This window comes from Octopus sinensis, linkage group LG21 (assembly GCF_006345805.1).
Source record: "Octopus sinensis linkage group LG21, ASM634580v1, whole genome shotgun sequence".
NCBI classification, from domain to species: Eukaryota; Metazoa; Mollusca; class Cephalopoda; order Octopoda; family Octopodidae; genus Octopus; species Octopus sinensis.
Genome location: NC_043017.1, coordinates 4,159,960 through 4,178,542, shown reverse-complemented (window position 1 = coordinate 4,178,542; position 18,583 = coordinate 4,159,960). Strand labels below are relative to the sequence as shown.

General features: G+C 38.6%; 2 protein-coding genes across 3 annotated transcripts in view; one reads left to right on the top strand and one right to left on the bottom strand.

Moving 5' to 3' along the window:
* Window positions 1-28: 28 nt before the first annotated feature.
* On the bottom strand, window positions 29-12,899 carry LOC115222898 (putative RNA polymerase II subunit B1 CTD phosphatase RPAP2). The gene is made up of 10 exons (XM_029793284.2): window positions 12,516-12,899; window positions 9,882-9,993; window positions 9,024-9,122; window positions 7,786-7,851; window positions 7,224-7,351; window positions 4,175-5,267; window positions 3,963-4,060; window positions 2,401-2,481; window positions 1,619-1,687; window positions 29-326 (listed from the first exon to the last, which is right to left on the bottom strand). The coding sequence occupies exons 1-10, from the start codon at window positions 12,581-12,583 to the stop codon at window positions 185-187; spliced, it is 1,956 nt and encodes a 651-aa protein (XP_029649144.1). The 5' UTR covers window positions 12,584-12,899; the 3' UTR covers window positions 29-184.
* Window positions 12,900-13,475: 576 nt separating this feature from the next.
* The window catches only part of LOC115223034 (general transcription factor 3C polypeptide 5), a 70,904-nt gene continuing 65,796 nt past the window's right edge, over window positions 13,476-18,583 (top strand). Inside the window, exons 1-4 of one of the 2 annotated variants that reach the window (XM_036511823.1) lie at window positions 13,476-13,595; window positions 13,741-13,932; window positions 14,782-14,986; window positions 15,944-16,213. In XM_036511823.1, coding sequence (XP_036367716.1) covers window positions 13,590-13,595; window positions 13,741-13,932; window positions 14,782-14,986; window positions 15,944-16,213 — 673 coding nt within the window. In that variant the 5' untranslated portion in view covers window positions 13,476-13,589. The remainder of the gene's footprint in view (window positions 13,596-13,740; window positions 13,933-14,781; window positions 14,987-15,943; window positions 16,214-18,583) is intronic. The other variant, XM_029793464.2, reaches the window with a different exon arrangement.

The following is an 18,583-nucleotide window of genomic DNA, read 5'->3' as shown; positions in this document are numbered from 1 at the left end:
GATGAAGCAAATTAAACAACAAACTTCCTTCCGATTGAATACAGTTTATTAATTCACTGTAACGGTAATCAAAGCAATTAACAATTTTGTATGCAGTGATCCATCATAAAATTGAATATTTCAGTCACAAATGTTCCCATTTCTGGAATGGTCATAAATATTACATTTTGTACAGAGAGAGGCATCATAGCACCAACAGTTTCTCAGCCACGAGTGTTTGAGCTTCGAGTAAGGACAAATCAAATTTCTGCAAAATGTTGTTGAATTTTTTTTGAATATTTGGTTTCTGTAGTTTGGTTTCAAGTTTGGCTGTTTTCTTGGACAACCTTAAGATAGAAAAGAAAACAGAAATTGAGAGAGAGAGAGAGTGATGTATGACAGAAGAATGCAATTTTTGATTGGTAGTATAAACAATACTTATGTTCACACTAAGTTAAAGTTACCATGAGTCTTGTTTAAAAAAAAATGTTTTTGGCTAAGTCTGTGAGAGAAGGGCAGTGCATTTGATCTTTTCGGGAGCTTCAAGACTGGTGGGGTAATGGGAGCAGAAACAAGAGTTTCAAATCCTGCCAGGATGAAACTTAGCCTTTCATCTGTTTAGGATTGATAAAATAAAGTACCAATCGAGTACTGGGGATGGATGTAATCAACCATTCTCCACTTCCTAAAATTTCTGGCCTTGTGCCAAAAATAGACGGAACTATTATTATTATTATTATTATCATTATAATTACTCCTCCTCCTTTAACTGGGAAGGGCAGGCAATTTTCATTCGTCTGGTGGCTGTAGCGAAAGAGGTGGTATGGTGGACCCGTTTGAAAGGGCTAAAGTCAGACACTTTCCTCTTTGGCTAAGGCCTCATCAACTTTTTCAAGTTCCACTTGAAAAGGAAGGTGAGGGTAGAGAGGGAAGTGTTCTCTTCTAGCAAATTTGTTGAAAGGTGGGGTGGATGTCAGAAAAATGGCCAGTATGGATGGACCAATTCTGAGATTACACCTGTAAAAAAGAGTATAAAAGGAGAAAGGGCCCTTGCCCTGTTAACCAGGCACCTGTGCTTTTATGGGGTTTTCCACGAGTAATCACCTTCAAAGAGCCTCCTCCTATTAGGAGTTTTTACTTGTTTCAATATTCTTGTTTACATGGACCCTTTTTTTGCAAAACCCTTTGTTTTATCGTCCTGTGTTGTCCTTACATGTTTTTGATTTATATTAGCCCTTGTGGCCAATAAAACAGAATTATCATTATTATTACTACTACTACTACTACTACTACTACTACTACTACTACTACTATTACTACTGCTACTGCTATTGGCAGAATTGTTAGCATGCCAGGTAAAAAGTGGCATTTTGTCTGTTTTTATGTTCAGAGTTGTAATTCTGCTGAGGCCAACTTTGCCTTTCATTTGTTTCGGGTTGATCAAATAATAAGTACCAGTTGTATACTGGGGGTCAATGTAATTGACTTAGCCCTCTCCCCCACAAATTTCAGGTTTTGTGCCTATAGTGGAAAGGATTATCATTATCAATATTATCATCTGTACTGCTTCAGCAATACAGATACTAAAATGTATTGTTATTATTGTCTCTTGTTTTCGTCAGAAAGATGAAATACTTACAAAATAATAATGAAAATAGCAGCAACATCCCATTCTTTTGTCTTCAGGACAATGTTTGTATTCACTAAACTGCAAAAAGAAAAGAAAATTACTGTAGTCATTTGATGTTAAAGCTGTGAAATAAAACATAATGTTCTGGTTTTATTGGAGACAAGCACCTCCACCCAGCCAAGCCTGCATCCAGAGACTACTTTCTGAGTCTTTGCTCATCATCAGTCTGCTGCCCCTTGTAAACATAAGGACACAGTAAATGTGTCAAGGCCGACAGGAAGTGTTGCTGCTTCCTAGGGCTAAATAGCAGTAGTGTAATTCCCTTCATGGGACTGTCACATTAAGTTGACAGTATACAACCACTCTATCGTACCACTACTGCATAAATCTCTCTGAGATATTTAGAAATGTAATAATTCTAATATTAATTATCACGTGACCGACCAGACCATCAGATGTTGTTACACATCGCTGGTCACAATGCGTTCGCATTGTTTTAGCCTTCGAATGACGCCATCCCACTGGCTAAGCGAGCAGGCCAATATTAATTATATTTTCTTTAAAAGATGGTTTATTCCAAAGAACACAGAGTTTTTTTCATGGATCTCACTTTGAAAAGTACTGTTCAAAACAACTCTAAAACAGATTAGCTTGATCTGAGCTAATCTGGAGGCTAAACAATACAAATAATGGAAAAGAAAAGGGAGTAGAAATTAGAAAGGAGATAGTAAAAGGGAATAAACAAAAAACAAGAGGAAGAATGGAAAGGAATAAACTTGACATCTCTTTACCTGAATGTATGTACAAAATCCTTGATATCTGTTGACAATTCTCCAATCAAGAGGTCCATATCACCGATAAGGCCATCAATTCTGTAATGCACAAGAGCCAAAAATAGATGAAAAATATTTCACAATAGGTGCGGGCATAGTGTGTGATAAAGAAGTTCAATGGACAACTCAGAAGGCCAGTGAAAGCTAAGGGCACTGCTTTGGAAGGACCGTGAAGTTCATGGGTACATTCTTGAAGGGGATGGTGAAGGTCTTGGACATAGTTTCAGAGGGTTGTAAAGTGTAAGGATACACATTCGCAAAGGGTCTGTAAAGAATATAGGCACATTCTTGGAAGGTTTGGAGGATAAAAGCTCAGTCTCAGAGTGGCTAAGAGGGTGCCGGCACAATCCCATTTTCCTACCTAACACCATGAAAATAAATGTCCAAGCAATGCTTGTGGCTGGACCTGAATTGGCATTAGATGCTAAGAAAGCACTTGTGTGTTACACTACATCCCGGCTGCTTCTAGGCGTTATCCATGCTACCTATTTCTACCAGGTGGACTTATCCAATCAAGATTTCAGAAGCCTTGCCATATCACCGGTGATACACTAGAGAGCATTGTTTCCTTTGAGTCAATGATAGAACCACTTTCACCTGCTAAAAATAGCAACCAAATTTTCCTCAAATCACATTCTATTGCAAACATTTTCAACTAATGTAAGGCAGAACACACGTGTGTCATGAGTTTTGAGTGCAAATGCATTCCTTTGCAGTAAAGTGTAATCTGTAAATCCATTGTTGGATTTTTATGGTTTTCATCACTGTTTACAATCATCATCATCATCATCACCATCACCATCATCATCATCATTGTTTAACGTCCGCTTTCCATGCTAGCATGGGTTGGACGATTTGACTGAGGGCTGGAGAACCAGATGGCTGCACCAGGCTCCAATCTTGATCTGGCAGAGTTTCTACAACTGGATGCTCTTCCTAATGCCAACCACATCGAGAGTGTACTGGATGCTTTTATGTGCCACCGGTACGGGGGCCAGTCAGGCAGTACAGGCAACGGCTATGCTCAAATGATGTTTTTCATATGCCACCCGCACAGGAGCCAGTCCAGTGGCACTGGCAACGACCTCACTCAAATGCTTTTTCACCTTTAAAAAAATTTTTCAATGTATCATACAGATGTAATTTTTGACGCTGAATCCAAATTTGTTATTCATTTGTTCTCTTTTACTTGTTTCAGTTATTTGACTGTGGCCATGCTGGAGCACCGCCTTTAGTCGAAGAAATCGACCCTAGGACTTATTCTTTGTAAGCCTAGTACTTATTCTATCGGGCTCTTTTGCTGAAACCGCTAAGTTACGGGGACATAAACACACCAGCATCAGTTGTCAAGTGATGTTGGAGGACAAACACAGACACACAAACATATACACACACACACACACATATATATATATATATATATATATATATATATAGATATACACGACGGGCTTCTTTCAGTTTCCGTCTGACAGAGAGCAAACAAGAATAGTAACAAGATACTAAGAATATCTGCTTACCTTTTGCTAAGTTGTTGCAAGAAAATAGATCTTCTAAGGGTTACTTGAGAATAAGAATCAACATTTGGCAGCACCAGATTTGATTCAGTCTCATCGATCTGAAAGAAGAATTTCGAGATTTTTAGCCACTAATCATGGAAAATATTAGGGGTCTTGTCTTGAATCAGATGTGTCAAAAATTGCCAAAAATAAAACATAAGTAAATATCAAACCTTTTTCTTTGGTGCTGGTTTAAAATATTCTTTGACTTTAAAGGAATAATTTTCTGTTTCTTTCTGAAGATTTTCATAAGATGGTAATGACTTCTTAGGAAGAATATCTTTCCCAGGAACATGATCATCAAGCAGGCATTCGAAATCTTGACCTTGGATAGCAACTCTTTCACAGAGTTTTGAAAAGTCTGAGGATTCTTTTGAAGCAGAATCATTTGAGGGGTCAGGTTGTTCTTCAGGGCTTGATAAACCTAAGAAGCAAAGGGATTTTGGGGTAATCCAAGAGTGGATAAAATTGATTATTTTATCTCGTGGCCGTTGATGATTTGCATTACTGACATTGCTACTTTTGGAATTGTCTTTAGTTGAAGGCGAAGAATTTGAGCAAGAAGATACTGTGCCTGATGTCTGAGAACCCGAAGAGTGGTGCCTGCACGTGTAGTTTCCTTCCTTGTCAGTTCTCTGTGATTCTGGTTCATTGTGAACTAATGAAACAGGGTTTACAAACTGTGACAGTTTGTTTTTCTGTTTATCAAGCAAAATTTGTAACTGATTTATTTGAGAATGCGCTCCAGTAGATTTCGTTTTATTGTTAGAAACCTCAGATGCAGACGACAGATGCGGCTGGCTACTTTTCCCTTTCATTGGCACTTTCGTCTTTTTTTTTCTCGAAGTAGTCACTAAAGTCACTGAAGGCCTGTCATCATCAGAATCAGTTTCATCTGAACAAAAATTTCCTAATTCAGGGAGATTACCTTGAAGTCGCACTAGAATTTTTTTATCTGTAGAAGAACCGTTTTCTTCATCTGATCCTTCAGATTGTAAGAGATCCCCATCGGAACCATCTTCGGAATTTACATGTTGAAGTGGATCTTCATCAATGTCAGAATCTTTAGTTGAGAGTTTTGAAACGTTTGGCTGAGGTCTATAGAGATTGTCATGGAGCTCATCTAACCAGTCCTGCTGTTCCAAGATCGACACAACACCTCTGCTGTCCTCTTCCTCTTCAGCATCAATTATGGTATCCTCATCAGAGATATTAAGTTTATTTAAGTTACTTTTTTTACTAATGACTTCATATCCAATCCAGCCCCTGAAAAAAAAAAAAAAAGTATATCTATATATATATATAAAACTGAGAATGTGTGTGTGTGTGTGTGTGTGTCTGTCTGTGTGAATCCCTAAAACTTGAGAACTACACAACCAATTTCATTCAAATTTTACACATGCCTTACTTAGGGTCCGGGAGTGTCATCGGCAAAAAGAATTTTGAACTTTTTGCCTAGGGCAAGTCCACGGCAATATCATATCTTCTCCACTATTTCAGTATTACGTGTTAAAAGTGAAACAAAAACATCTCTCTATTGTAATGTCAGATACTTTCACTTTAATAGTTTCGCTTTCAAATTTAAAAGGAAACATTAGGTTTAATGAATGTAGTAGAGGTGGGTTATGGCTGTGGTGAGGAAGTAGGAGGAATGAGAGAGAGAGAGAGAGAGAGAGGTGTTCAACCATCCTGTGCAATGTAAATATGTATGAATGACAAAGAACAAATGTGCCGAAAGGAAAACTGAGCATAAGAAGAATTTCGATGTAGTGTGCAAGAAAGAAGACTGCACTGGAATGGACATGTAAAAAAAGAGTATAGATGAGGAGAGCTGTATAAAGAAGAGCCAATTGTTAAATGTGGATGGTGGGAGACCCAGGCCAAGAAGACATGGGGCTGATCTCAGGACCTTGAATCTCATGAAGGAGATAACAAAGGACTGAAATGAATGGCAATATGTGATTCCTGAAGAGACCGCCATCTCTGTGAAACAGATTCTGAAAGCACAATGTGTATATATGCACAACTGAACATCCCATCCAATTTTTTCAAGACATTCCCATCATCTTCCATCTCTCCAACTGCAATATTCTGTGGCTATAATTAACTGTGAACAGAACGCATACTCTGCCAGCTTTTCCTGGATACCACTTATCATTCTCGCTACTTAAAACCATTCAGTTGTTATCTGACCTTCACTCTCACTTAATGGTATCCTCTCCACCAACATTTTACATTGGTCACTTATCTGAGTCACTAGATTATTTCCCCTTCTCCTCCATCATACATCTCTCATTTTTCCAATGCTCTACGCCTGCCTCCCCCTCATACTCTTGCAACCTACGCAGCAACACATCATCTCTTTCTCTTTCTCACATCTTCTCTCATTCTCCTCCTTGCTCACTATATCATTATTACAATTCTGTTGTTATCCGTTCCTCCTTTTCTGTACTCAGTCATCCCCTACTCTCCCCTACTGTAGGTGAACCATGCAATGTGAGTGAACCTGAAACCATGTGGTTGGGAAGCAAACTTTTTACCACATGGTCACACTTGTGTCTTAACCTTTCTGTTACTACATTTCTGTTCAGATGCTCTGAGTTTCTTTCAATTAATTTAAAATATAACAAAGAATTTAGTAAAACAACTTAATTATCACTAAGCTAGTGTTAGGAACATAAATTGTGACTAAGGTTTGGTGGAAGATTTTAATTCAAAACTTTTGAAAACAAGACACTTGTACTATAGAGCCAGACGCAGTTTCAGCCAGGTTGGTATCCAAAGGGTTAAGAATTGTTTCTCTATTATATTTTTTAACCCTTTTGTTACCATATTTCTGGTGAAATACTCTGTGTTTCTTTCAATTAATTTTAAATATAACAAAGAATTTAGTAAAATAATTTAGTTATCATTAAGCTAGTGTTAGGAACATAAATTGTGACTAAGGTTTGGTGGAAGATTTTAATTCAGAACTTTTGAAAACAAGATACTTGTACTACAGAGCCAGAGGCAGTTTCAGCTGGGTTGGTATCGAAAGGGTTAAAAATGCTAAAGTTTTCTGAATATGCTTGCATTTTCTAACTTGCTTCAAAAATGTGTGCCATATGTGTATAGCATACATGGCACACAAGCATGCTGCAACACTGTGACTGAAATCATCTGATGTAAGGGATTCCACTGTTGGTTCCTTAAAACTTGTGTAACTGGTGAGTACATACTTACTTGTCATTTTCTGTATCTGGAACACGGAAATCAGCAGGCTTTTCTTTGGGACGAAACCACAAAGGGGATGTCAGAATCTGTTTCTCAAAGATTTTTGAATGCTTGAAACAGCGATTGCTGCAGAAAATCTGACAAATTGGAAAGAAAGAAAGACGAATACAAAACGAAAAGAAATTAAACATTATAAACAAAACAAAAAAAGAAATCATCATCATTTAGCGTCCGTTTTCTAGGCTAGCATGGGTTGGACGGTTCAACTGGGGTCTGTGAAGCTGGAAGGCTTCGTCAGGCCCAGTCAGATCTGGCAGTGTTTCTATGGCTAGATGCTCTTCCTAACGCCAACCACTCCGTGAGTGTAGTGGGTGCTTTTTACATGCCACCGGCACAGGTGCCAGACAGAGCTGGCAAATATATACGTTATTTTTTATTTGTTTGAATCATTGCAGTGCAGCCATTCTGGAGCACTGCCTCGAAGGGTTTTAGTTGAGCAGATCAACCTCAGATCTTATTATTTTTTTTTTACTCATAAATAAAAAAAAAATGGGTACAATAAGTTTCTTACCTTACGTTCAGAAATGTCGTAGACTTTATTGGTTTTGGTTGATATGTGATATTTTTTAGGCTTTGTCTGCAATAAAAAATATTACATAGATATGTTATATTTCTAAGTTTCTTACTGAAATATAAGGGACAACTTCAATCATTCTGGTCATTACTAAATTCTCCAGGCCCTCTCATAATATGACCAAGAAATCTCAGTTGCTTCAGAAGCAGTTTCCTATTTACCACAGCCCAGGTCATACTTCTTTATTAGACACTTGTTCTACTTCATGAAATTTCTTTAGGAGGGCCTGCTTAGCAGTATTGGGTTGACTGGAAAGTTTGTGCTGATTTATAGTAGCTTACTTTTTGACTTATTTTAGAACATGGCTGAGTCCATAAAATAGGATTTGACTACACTTCCATTTAGAGCACAGTTTAAGCTATCTTTTCATGGAAGAAGGTTTATGTTCCTATAACCTGTGTTCATTCTGTAACCCTTTAAAATGGAGGATAAAAAAGTTCATTTTCGGCACTTGATGCTTTGGGAACCAGACAAAAATTGCTGCAGCTCGGCTGGGATGTGTTACCCCACCCTCCATATTCACCAGATATTGCTCCTTCGGATTTCCACTTATTCAGGTCTCTGCAGAATAGTCTTAATGGTAAAAATTTCAATTCCTTGGATGACGTAAAAAGATACCTTGATGAATTCTTTGCCATGAAACCACCTCAATTCTGAGAAGAGGGTATTTTCAAGTTAAAGGAAAGATAGAGATGCATTGTGCAACAAAATGGTTCATATTTGGTTGATTAAAAATGTAATGGCAAGTATTTATTGACCTTTTTCTTTCCTTTAAAAATCGGCATGAACTTTCCAGACAACCCAATATTTTGTGTCTCGTTTCACGAAAAGCTTCACTTCCAGGTTATTTCCATCTCAGAATTTTTAACACCTGTGGCTTTCTCTGATGAACCTTTCAGCCATAATCATCCAAATCTGATGAGTTATCCAGTACACCCAGCCATCTGTGTAGTCAGCAACATACTAGAAATAGCAGCCAAATCTCCTCAAATCAAATCACTGTCTTTTAGGAAAAGGAAGGCAAGAAAATAGTGGATGATTACAACAAGAACTCTTTTGATCAACAAAATCAACAGCATATCTCTCTCTCTCTCTCTCTCACACACACACACGTGCGCATGCATGCACAGACATGCATACATAGAACAGACAGTGATATGAAAATATTTACTTACATTCGGCAGATTATTCGCACAAATGGGATAAGCACAAAGTTTCACAATTGCTCGTTCTTCACAAATGTCATGGTAATGGTTAGGCATAACGAAGTGAGCCTTGGAAAAAAAAAAATAATAATAGTACCAGGCAGTGGCTCTCGTGGTTTCTGCTCTTAACTGATTGGAAGTGTTATCATATACATTGAATGTAGAGACAGATGAAATACTCTAAGCATTTCGCCCGGCATGCTAACAATTCTGCCAGCACAATGCCTTAATAATAATAATAATAATAATAATAATAATGGATTCAAATTTTGCCACATGGACAGCCATTTTAGGAGAGCTGATGAGTCGATTACATTGACCCCAGTGTTTCACTGGTACTTATTTAATTGACCACAAAAGGATAAAAGGCAAATTCGACCTCGGCGGAAACTGAACTCACAACGTAGTGACAGACGAAATACCTATTTCTTTACTACACACAAGGGGCTAAACACAGAAGGGACAAACGGATTAAGTCGATTATATTGACCCCAATGCATAACTGGTACTTATTTAATCGACCCCGAAAGGATGAAAGGCAAAGTCAACCTCGGCGGAATTTGAACTCAGAACGTAGCGGCAGACGAAATACCGGTAAGCATTTCGCCCGGCGTACTAACGGTTCTGCCAGCTCGCTGCCTTAATAATAATGGTTTCAAATTTTGGTGCAAGGCCAGCAATTTCAGGGGATGAAATAAGTTGATTACATTGACCCCCAGGCTTAAAAAATAAGTACTGAGGTTGATTCCTTCAATTCAAAGTGGCGTTCAAATGACCGAAACATGTAAAAGAACAAAAGAGTAAACCAGAACAACTTTAGCAACGCACCATGTCTTTCAGTTGCTCAAAGGTAACGGTTTCTTCAACAAGCTTCATTACAATACGGAAAGCTCTCTCTTCCGACGCAACCCGCTTCCGAATCTGTTCTTCCAGTTCTTTCCTAATGCAAAATAAAATGGTAAAATAGTGTAAGAAAAAGTACTCAATACATGGTGGAGGTTATGATACACTCTGTTTAAATTAACATGTATATATACATATATATATCACCGTGATCGACCAGGCTATCAGATGTTGTTACACATTGCTGGTCACAATGCGCTTCGCATTGTTTTAGCCTTCAAATGAAGCCACCCCGCTGGCTAAGCGAGCAGGCCAACAGAAGAAAGAGAGAAAGTTGTGCCAGAGCCTCATGGAGCTTTAGGTGTTTTCGCTCAATAAACACTCACAACACCCGGTCTGGGAATCAAAACCGCGATCCTATGGATATATATATAACCGGCTAACTGGCTTCCGTGCCAGTGACACAGAAAAGGGCACCATTCAAGTGTGATCATTACCAGCGTCGCCTTGCTGGCACTTGTGCCGATGCTAGTAGGGTGCCAAGAGCACCATCCAAGCGTGATCATTGCCAGATCAGCCAACTGGCTCCATGCTGGTGGCACGTAAAAGGACACCATTCGAGTGTGATCGTTACCAACGTCGCCTTACCGGCACCTGTAAAAAGATTTGAGGGAGGTCATTGCCAGTACCACTTGACTGACCCTTGTGCCAGTGGTACGTAAAAAGCACCCACTACACTCTCGGAGTGGTTGGCATTAGGAAGGGCATCCAGCTGTAGAAACTCTGCCAGATCAAGATTGGAGCCTGGTGCGGCCGTCTGGTTCGCCAGTCCTCAGTCAAAATCGTCCAACCCATGCTAGCATGGAAAGCGGACGTTAAACGATGATGATGATGATGATGCATGACATTAAGAGTGGCTGGCACTCCGTTGGCTATGATAAGGTGCTCCAGCATGGCCACAGTCAATGACTGAAACAGGTAAAGAGAGTATGGGGATACCTGTTATTGAAGGGAAATCTATCATTGTAGTTTTTTCTCTTTTATTCTTTTACTAGTTTCAGTCATTTGACTGTGGCCATGCTGGAGCACTGCCCTTTGTCGAACAAATCAACCTCAGCACTTATTCTTTGTAAACTTAGTACTTATTCTATCAGTTTCTCTTTGCTGAACTGCTAGGTGACGGGGACGTAAACATATGAACACCGGTTGTGAAGCGATGGTCGGAAGGACAAACACAGACACAAATAGCAAATGCATATATATATATATTTATCATCATCATCAGTTAACGTCCGTTTTCCATGCTGGCATGGGTTGGACGGTTTGACTGGGGACTGGCAAGCTGCACCAGGCTCCAATCTGACCCGGCAAGTTTCTACAGCTGGATGCTCTTCCTAATGCCAACCACTCCTCGAGTGTAAAGTGTGATTTTCACATGCCACGGGCATGGGAGCTAGTCAGGTGACACTGGCATCGGCCATGTTCGGATGGTGCTTTGGACGTGCTATTTCTGATCTACATGATTGTTCTGTACTATTTGAGATGAGTGGTCCCGGTGCGCGCGCTAGCTAGTCGTGACTAGTCGATCCTTAGTTTGTGTTTTTGTATTTTATTTACTTTACTCTTTTACTTGTTTCAGTCATTTGACTGCGGCCATGCTGGAGCACCACCTTTAGTCGAGCAACTCAACAAGGGACTTATTCATTGTAAGCCCAGTATTTATTCTATCGGTCTCTTTTGCCGAACCGATAAGTAACGGGGACATAAACACACCAGCATCGGTTGTCAAGCAATGCTAGGGGGACAAGCACAAACACATATATATACATATATACGACGGGCTTCTTTCAGTTTCCATCTACCAAATCCTCTCACAAGGCTTTGGTCGACCGAGGCTATAGTAGAAGACACTTGCCCGAGGTGCCACGCAGTGGGACTGAACCCAGAACCATGTGGTTGGTAAACAAGCTACTTACCTAACAGCCACTCTTGCGCCTTTGTTTAGGAAAATTATTTACTTTGTGTTTTATTAACTTTGTGTAAAAAAATTATTTATTTTGTGTTTTATTTACTTTGCTAGGTAGTCGTTGTAGGATCGACTAGTCACGACTACGCGCACCGGGACCACTCTTCTCAAGTAGTACCTGATTGTTCGATGTGTGGAAAATAACAACTAAATCACACACAACTGCCTTAAAAAATGGTGATACAGACTTTCCTAGGTGCCGCTAAAAAGATGGGATGGTTATGGCTGGAAAGCCTTCGAATAAACAACTGCTGGATCCGAGCTAACCTGAAGAGCAGAGGTAAATTTCTAGCTAATTAAGGAGTTGGTATACTTTCTACAACATATAAAGTAGATTATGAGCTTGCTCAAAATATCAGCCACATAACCCTTAAAGTATATTCTACCGTCTTTAAAAAGGGAACGAAACAGGGTAACGTAGTGCAAGGTGCCCCTAAAATCAAAAACGAGGGGTTTATAGTTGGAGCACCTTAGTATGTCAGTCTGTATATGGTTTAGCAGGTGCTAAACAAGAAAACGGAAGCTGTTTAATGAGACTAAATAAACATTAGTGATACGAAGAAAGAGGTAAATCATGAAAACTATAATTATACTTCTTCGCTTCATCATCCTCTGCTGTTTTCTTCTCTTTATCTTTATCCAGTTCTTTCGATTCCGACATGTTCGGAAACACTGCGAGAGGTCACAGTTATATTTAACGGAGGTAATTTCTTTACCACCAATATTTCACGAAGACCTCAAGCGAACTAAAGAAACTCAATTATCCGCGTTTATTCGTTGTTTTCTGCTTTCGGTCATTTGACTGTGGCCATGCTGGAGCACAGACTTTTCTGATTACATCGAGCCCAATACTTAGCAAAAAAAGAAAAAGAAAAAGAAATCAACTTGTGTTTTAAAGGGAGGAAGTAAATACCGCACGGTATTATTGTTTGAAGCACTGACTAAACCGCGCGCATGTACACACGCACAATATTAGTGTGTAACCCAAAGGCATCTCTGAATCTGTAGACCTCTGATCAAAGGCGTTCCAGCCGTGACCATCCTGTCCTATTAAGTTTATGTACCAAATATTAAAAAACAAAATATTGTGAATATCGCATCAGTGAAAAAATAAGTAAATAAAGGAATAAGAGAATAAGAGAATAAAGAAGGAATTAAGGAGTTATTTTACGAATACAATTATTCCAAATATATTGATATATAGTATTGGCTTAATCAATTCATTTCGATAGTTTTCATTTATTATTTTCACTACATGAAAGTTATTTCGCTTCATTTAGAAATAAAATTTGATATCAAATTTCTTTTTAAAATGTCATTAAGTTTTATGTATCAAATATTAAAAAACAGCAGAAAATATTGTGAAAGAATAAGTAAATAAAGGAATAACGGAATAAGAGAATAAAGACGGAATTAAAGAGTTGTTTTTACGAATATAATTATTCCAAATATATTGATACAATGAATATATATATATGTTGGAAATGAAAATAACGTATTTTCAAAATATTTGGCTTAATCAATACATTTCGATAGTTTTTATTTATCATTTTCACTACATGAAACTAATAGTTGGTAAACAAACAAATACGTAAATAATACCATAATTATATTGGTTATATCATTCTCGGAAAAACAGAAAACGAACAAGAATACGACCGGCTGCAATGGCGGTGAATTTTATTTGATAACATCGCAAAAATTTTCTGTGTTTTGAATGTTTTTTTCCTCTTTTATCCCATGATTGAACTCACCCAAACCAATCCCTTCATTACTAATCACTAATTGATTCTCATATTTAAAAGTTTGTCATTTCAGACACCAAAAAAGATGGAAAAAAGTTATAGAATGAGTAGTTTGTCCGATTGTTTCGGTAATTTACCAAACGAATCTGTTCCTATAAACACAGATAAATTGACTCGCAAAGTTGTCTGCATCGAATACCCTGGCATTATCAAGAATGTTTCAAGAGCCATGGAGACATTGGGCGGCCTGGAAGAAATAAATAAGGTCGGTGGCCCCTTTTTACCCCCTTCCTTTCTATTTGGCCATTCTGGTTAATTTAATTAATGCCTATATCTGTTTTCCTTCCCCCCTCTTTTATTTCTGCATTCTTATTCCTAACAAAATTTACTCGTGTTGTTGTTTCGACCTTGATCGAACCCACAAACCCATGAACAAAATCTTTCCTACCGTGACCATTCTGTTTCTTTATAGGAACATTATGTAAACAAACCAATAGAAGAGTTTTATTTCACTCAATAAATGCTAAAAATGTAGTAATACTTATGACTTATATCTTATATCTATTACTATACTTGATGACATATAAGTTACATCAAAGGTGTATATAACATCATTAAACACTGTGTTCTTCCTTTCCTTTTTATGATAGTAGAAAGGATGTGATTCGAGGAATACTTTGGTTGCTATCTTTAGTAGCGTGGGCTACTGAATAGCAGAGCTCATGGTGTTGTAAGGATTAAAGGAATTTTTGTTTAATATGTTTTCATTTTGTTTAATTCTTGGTCCCAGGTTTGTGTGTGTGTGTGTGAGAGAGAGAGAGAGAGATTCTTAGAAGCTTTGGAGTGGGATTTAAGAAATTTGCTGAGCAACCAAATGGTTCCAGGTTTGACCTCACTGAATGGTATTTTGGACAAGGGTTGTCTTTTATAGCTGCAAGTCAACCAAAATGTTATTAGAGAAATTTTTAATTATTCATTTGACTAAATTTCTTCAAATTCTTGATTATTTGCAAAAGTAGTTGAATCACAAAAGTGTTTATCGTTAGAAATGTGGTTAGAAATGGCCATGGGTCTTAATAAAATATAAAACAAAATTGATTTCTTTCACTTTTAGAGATATGTTGATTCTAACCAAAGATTGGAACTTCGCTGGAGACCTGCTGACCCTTATTGTAAAAGTTCCTATGGGGATAGCAGCAACACCAACAACTTATTGTTTCGGTTTAAACGGCGGAAAAGGAAGAAGCTAGATGGTAGCTATGACTACGAGCACAAAGTGGAGATCTTGGGGATTGTCAAAGTAACTTTCAGATTCCAAGGTAGGATTCATTCTTAGTTGTTCAATCTCGATCCAATAGATCAATGATCAAAGGTGATCAATGATGATGATGGTGATATGTATGTATTATCATCATCATCATCATCGTTCAGCGTCCGCTTTCCATGCTAGCATGGGTTGGACAGTTCAACTGGGGTCTGGGAAGCGAGAAGGCTTGCACCAGGCTCCAGTCTGATCTGGCAGTGTTTCTACAGCTGGATGCCCTTCCTAGCACCAACCACTCTGTGAGTGTAGTGGGTGCTTTTTACGTGCCAGACGAGGCTGGCAAACGGCCACGATCGGATGGTGCTTTTTTCATGCCACCAGTACGAGGCCAGTTGGGGCGGCGCTGTTTGTGTCTGTATATTCATATATTTATATGTCCATATATATTTTTAATATTCATGTATTTTTATATTTTATATGTATTTTTAATATATCAATATGTTTTTGGACAATTTTTATCTTAATCAAATCCGTATGTGTTCATTGTTGATTCGAACTTTCTCCATTCCAGTTATTATATTTGTCTAACGTCTCAGGCTCGACTTGAGCACTTCTGTGCAGTCTATATCCTTTGTAAGAAAAATATAACTATATATATATATATATATACATACATATATCATTTCATGTACAAATCCTGGTGAGCTCGCATTAATTAGTCCAACCCATGCTACGTTAAACGATGATGATGATGATGAATATAAAGATAAGAGCTACTAGTTGTTTCTCAGAACTTGAAGATGCAGGGCACATTATAAAACCCTGTCTAGCCATGTGTTTTTACAGCAAGAAACTACTATTAGTCTTTATCTTTATAATGCTTTTTATCTCTCACTGGACAGAGTGCTTATTTTGTTGATCTTATCTTAATGGAATAGAAACCTATGTACATATGTATATATGCATAAGGCTGGCTGTTTTGACTGGTTGAAATATTAAACATTTTTTTCAGGTATGGTAGACTTTCAGTATTTACCAATGATATCACATTCGACTGGTGAGAACGAAGCAAAGACATTTAGCAGCATATTCGACAAATTGGTCGTCAAGTCACCAGAAGATGTCAAAGACTGGCTTAAAGTCGACGTCCCTCTATTCCTGCCACCTATTATATTCTCCCGTATGGATACACCCATGGAGTACCTCTACAGATCCGAGATGCAACATCGTTCAGGCTTTGTCAATCCCCAAGATCAACGTCCGAGTCATCTAATTGGCACAGGTAAATAGTCTTTTTTCTCTTTATCACAGTAAAAAAATCCCTGGTGCTGGTGTCATGTAAAAAGCACCCAGTACACCTTGGAGTTAGGAAACGGCATTTCAAACAAACAATCGGAGCCTGGGGCAGCTCTCTGGCTTGCCAGCTCCTGTGAAACCTATTTCTTTATTGCCCACGAGGGGCTAAACACAGAGGGGACAAACAAGGACAGACATAGGTATTAAGTCGATGTAATCGACCCAGTGCGTAACTGGTACTTAATTTATTGACCCCAAAAGGATGAAAGGCAAAGTCGACCTCGGCGGAATTTGAACCCAGAACGTAACGGTAGACGAAATACGGCTAAGCATTTCGCCTGGCGTCCAATCCATGCCAGTATGGAAAACAGACATTGAATGATGATGAGGATGATGAGAGTGAACTCTGCTAAAAGTACCCCAAGGGTCAGGTGATGATGTAAAACCACTCCGTTGTATTTAGTATTAAATTTTATAGATTTTAAGGTCTTCTTAGAACTCTTGATTGTTGTAATCATCATCATCATCATCATCATATATCTATGTAATTTTTAGTCGAATTAATCAGCCCCACTTCTTATTTTTTTTAAAGCCTGGTACTTATTCTATTCGTCTCTCTTGCCAAACTGCTAAGTTATGGGGATGTAAACACACCAACACTGGTTGTCAAGTGGTGGTGGTGAGACTAACACAGATACAAAGAAATACACTGACATATATATATACATGATGGGCTTCTTTCAGTTTCCATCTATTCACAAGGCTCTGGTCTACCCAAACCTATAGTAGAAGACACTTGCCCAGAGTGCCGTGCTGTGGGACTGAACCCAGAACCATGTGGTTGGGCAGCAAGCTTCTTACCATAGCACATTACGTTCTGGATGCAGGGCTGGTAGATGTATTCTGCTGCCTAGTTTAGCATCACTACCTGATGCCTTTTTCTGTTTGTTGCAAGCACTTTGGCGAGATCTGTGGTTCGGGGATAATTCGTTTCCTTTGTTCACCTAGTCTTTGAGGCTCTGAAAAAAATGAAGGGCCATGAGTGCTGCCCTTATTTTCCTGACCAATCCAAGTGATTGTTTAGAGACTGTCTCATTATATTGTGGGTGGCAGACGTAGTAGAGCGACCTTCTTAATGCTTTGTAGTAATCAGTTATAACCCCTTTACATTCAAAGTTCAAATCCTGGCGATTTTGTTTTTCAAGTACTTCTGGGATCTATAAACAACCACCCCTGTACCCTCTCCCCCCCAGATATTTTTGATTGGACTCGTAAGAGTTAGCTACCTTGTGGTAATTTTGCAGAAGTGAATGATAGGACAAAAAGCCTTAGGCATTGAGTTTCAATTCCAGATGAAGCAGGTGGTTTTGCTTTTCATCCTTCTGGGGTCACTATAATCAGTTTCGCCCTTTTCTCAGCCGAATACTTGGTCTTGTGCCTAAGCTATCAATCAATATTTTTTTTTTGATTGACTGGATGAGGTAGAGTTATCTCCCTGAAATTTGACACCCGGTCATATTTAACAATACGACCACGAACCTAATCTCTTGCGTCGCTAGAAACTGTTGCCAAAGGGGCTAAATATAGAGAGAACAAACAAGGACAGACAAACGGATTAAGTCGATTACATCGATCCCCAGTACGTAACTGGTACTTATTTAATCGACCCTGAAAGGATGAAAGGCAAAGTCGACCTCGGCGGAATTTGAACTCAGAACGTAGCGGCAGACGAAATACCGCTAAGCATTTTGCCCGGCGTGCTAACGTTTCTGCCACAAAGCTATTAAATACTCTTATGAAACCTCCAACTCAGTAGAAAGAATTTTTTCATTGGTTCTCTGATTGATAACTATTTCTGTGCATCTGCTACACACAAAGTTTACCTTCTCTATAAGTCTGCTTGTGTTTCCACCCTATTTCTAAACAAGTTGTCTTCACTAAAGCTTATGAAGTCTATCTCTTGTCTGGGCAGCTCCCTGAGCTGTTCAAGTATTTACTTGTAGTGTTGCTTCCTTAGATGAGTTGTCTTCTCTGCAGCTTGGAGAATCCATGTTCATGTAAGCTTTTCGATGTTAGCCTTTAATGCTAAAGATACAGTTGAAAATCACCGAATGATAAAGGAGAGGGAGGTGGGGTTTGTGTAAGATAAGAAGCAATTAGAGAGATGAGGTTAAGGAGATGGAAGGGAAATGAGAATGAAGGGCATCTGAGAGAGAGAGAGAGAGAGAGAGAGAATATGGGATACAAAGGCAGAATAATGTGGAACATGTGGAATAAAGATTGGTGAAGAAAGGTGATTGTGATTTTGTAGGAGTGAGAGAAAAAGAGAGAGGGAGAGAAACGATATGTGATAGAG

Excerpts from the sequence above, each read along its gene's own strand:
- LOC115222898 (XM_029793284.2), bottom strand. The coding sequence starts at position 12,583 with ATGTCGGAATCGAAAGAACTGGATAAAGATAAAGAGAAGAAAACAGCA. Across the intron at positions 9,994-12,515 it reads GAGGATGATGAAGCGAAGAA|GAAAGAACTGGAAGAACAGA; the intron begins GTATAATTATAG and ends ATTTTGCATTAG. Across the intron at positions 7,352-7,785 it reads ACGACATTTCTGAACGTAAG|ATTTTCTGCAGCAATCGCTG; the intron begins GTAAGAAACTTA and ends CCAATTTGTCAG.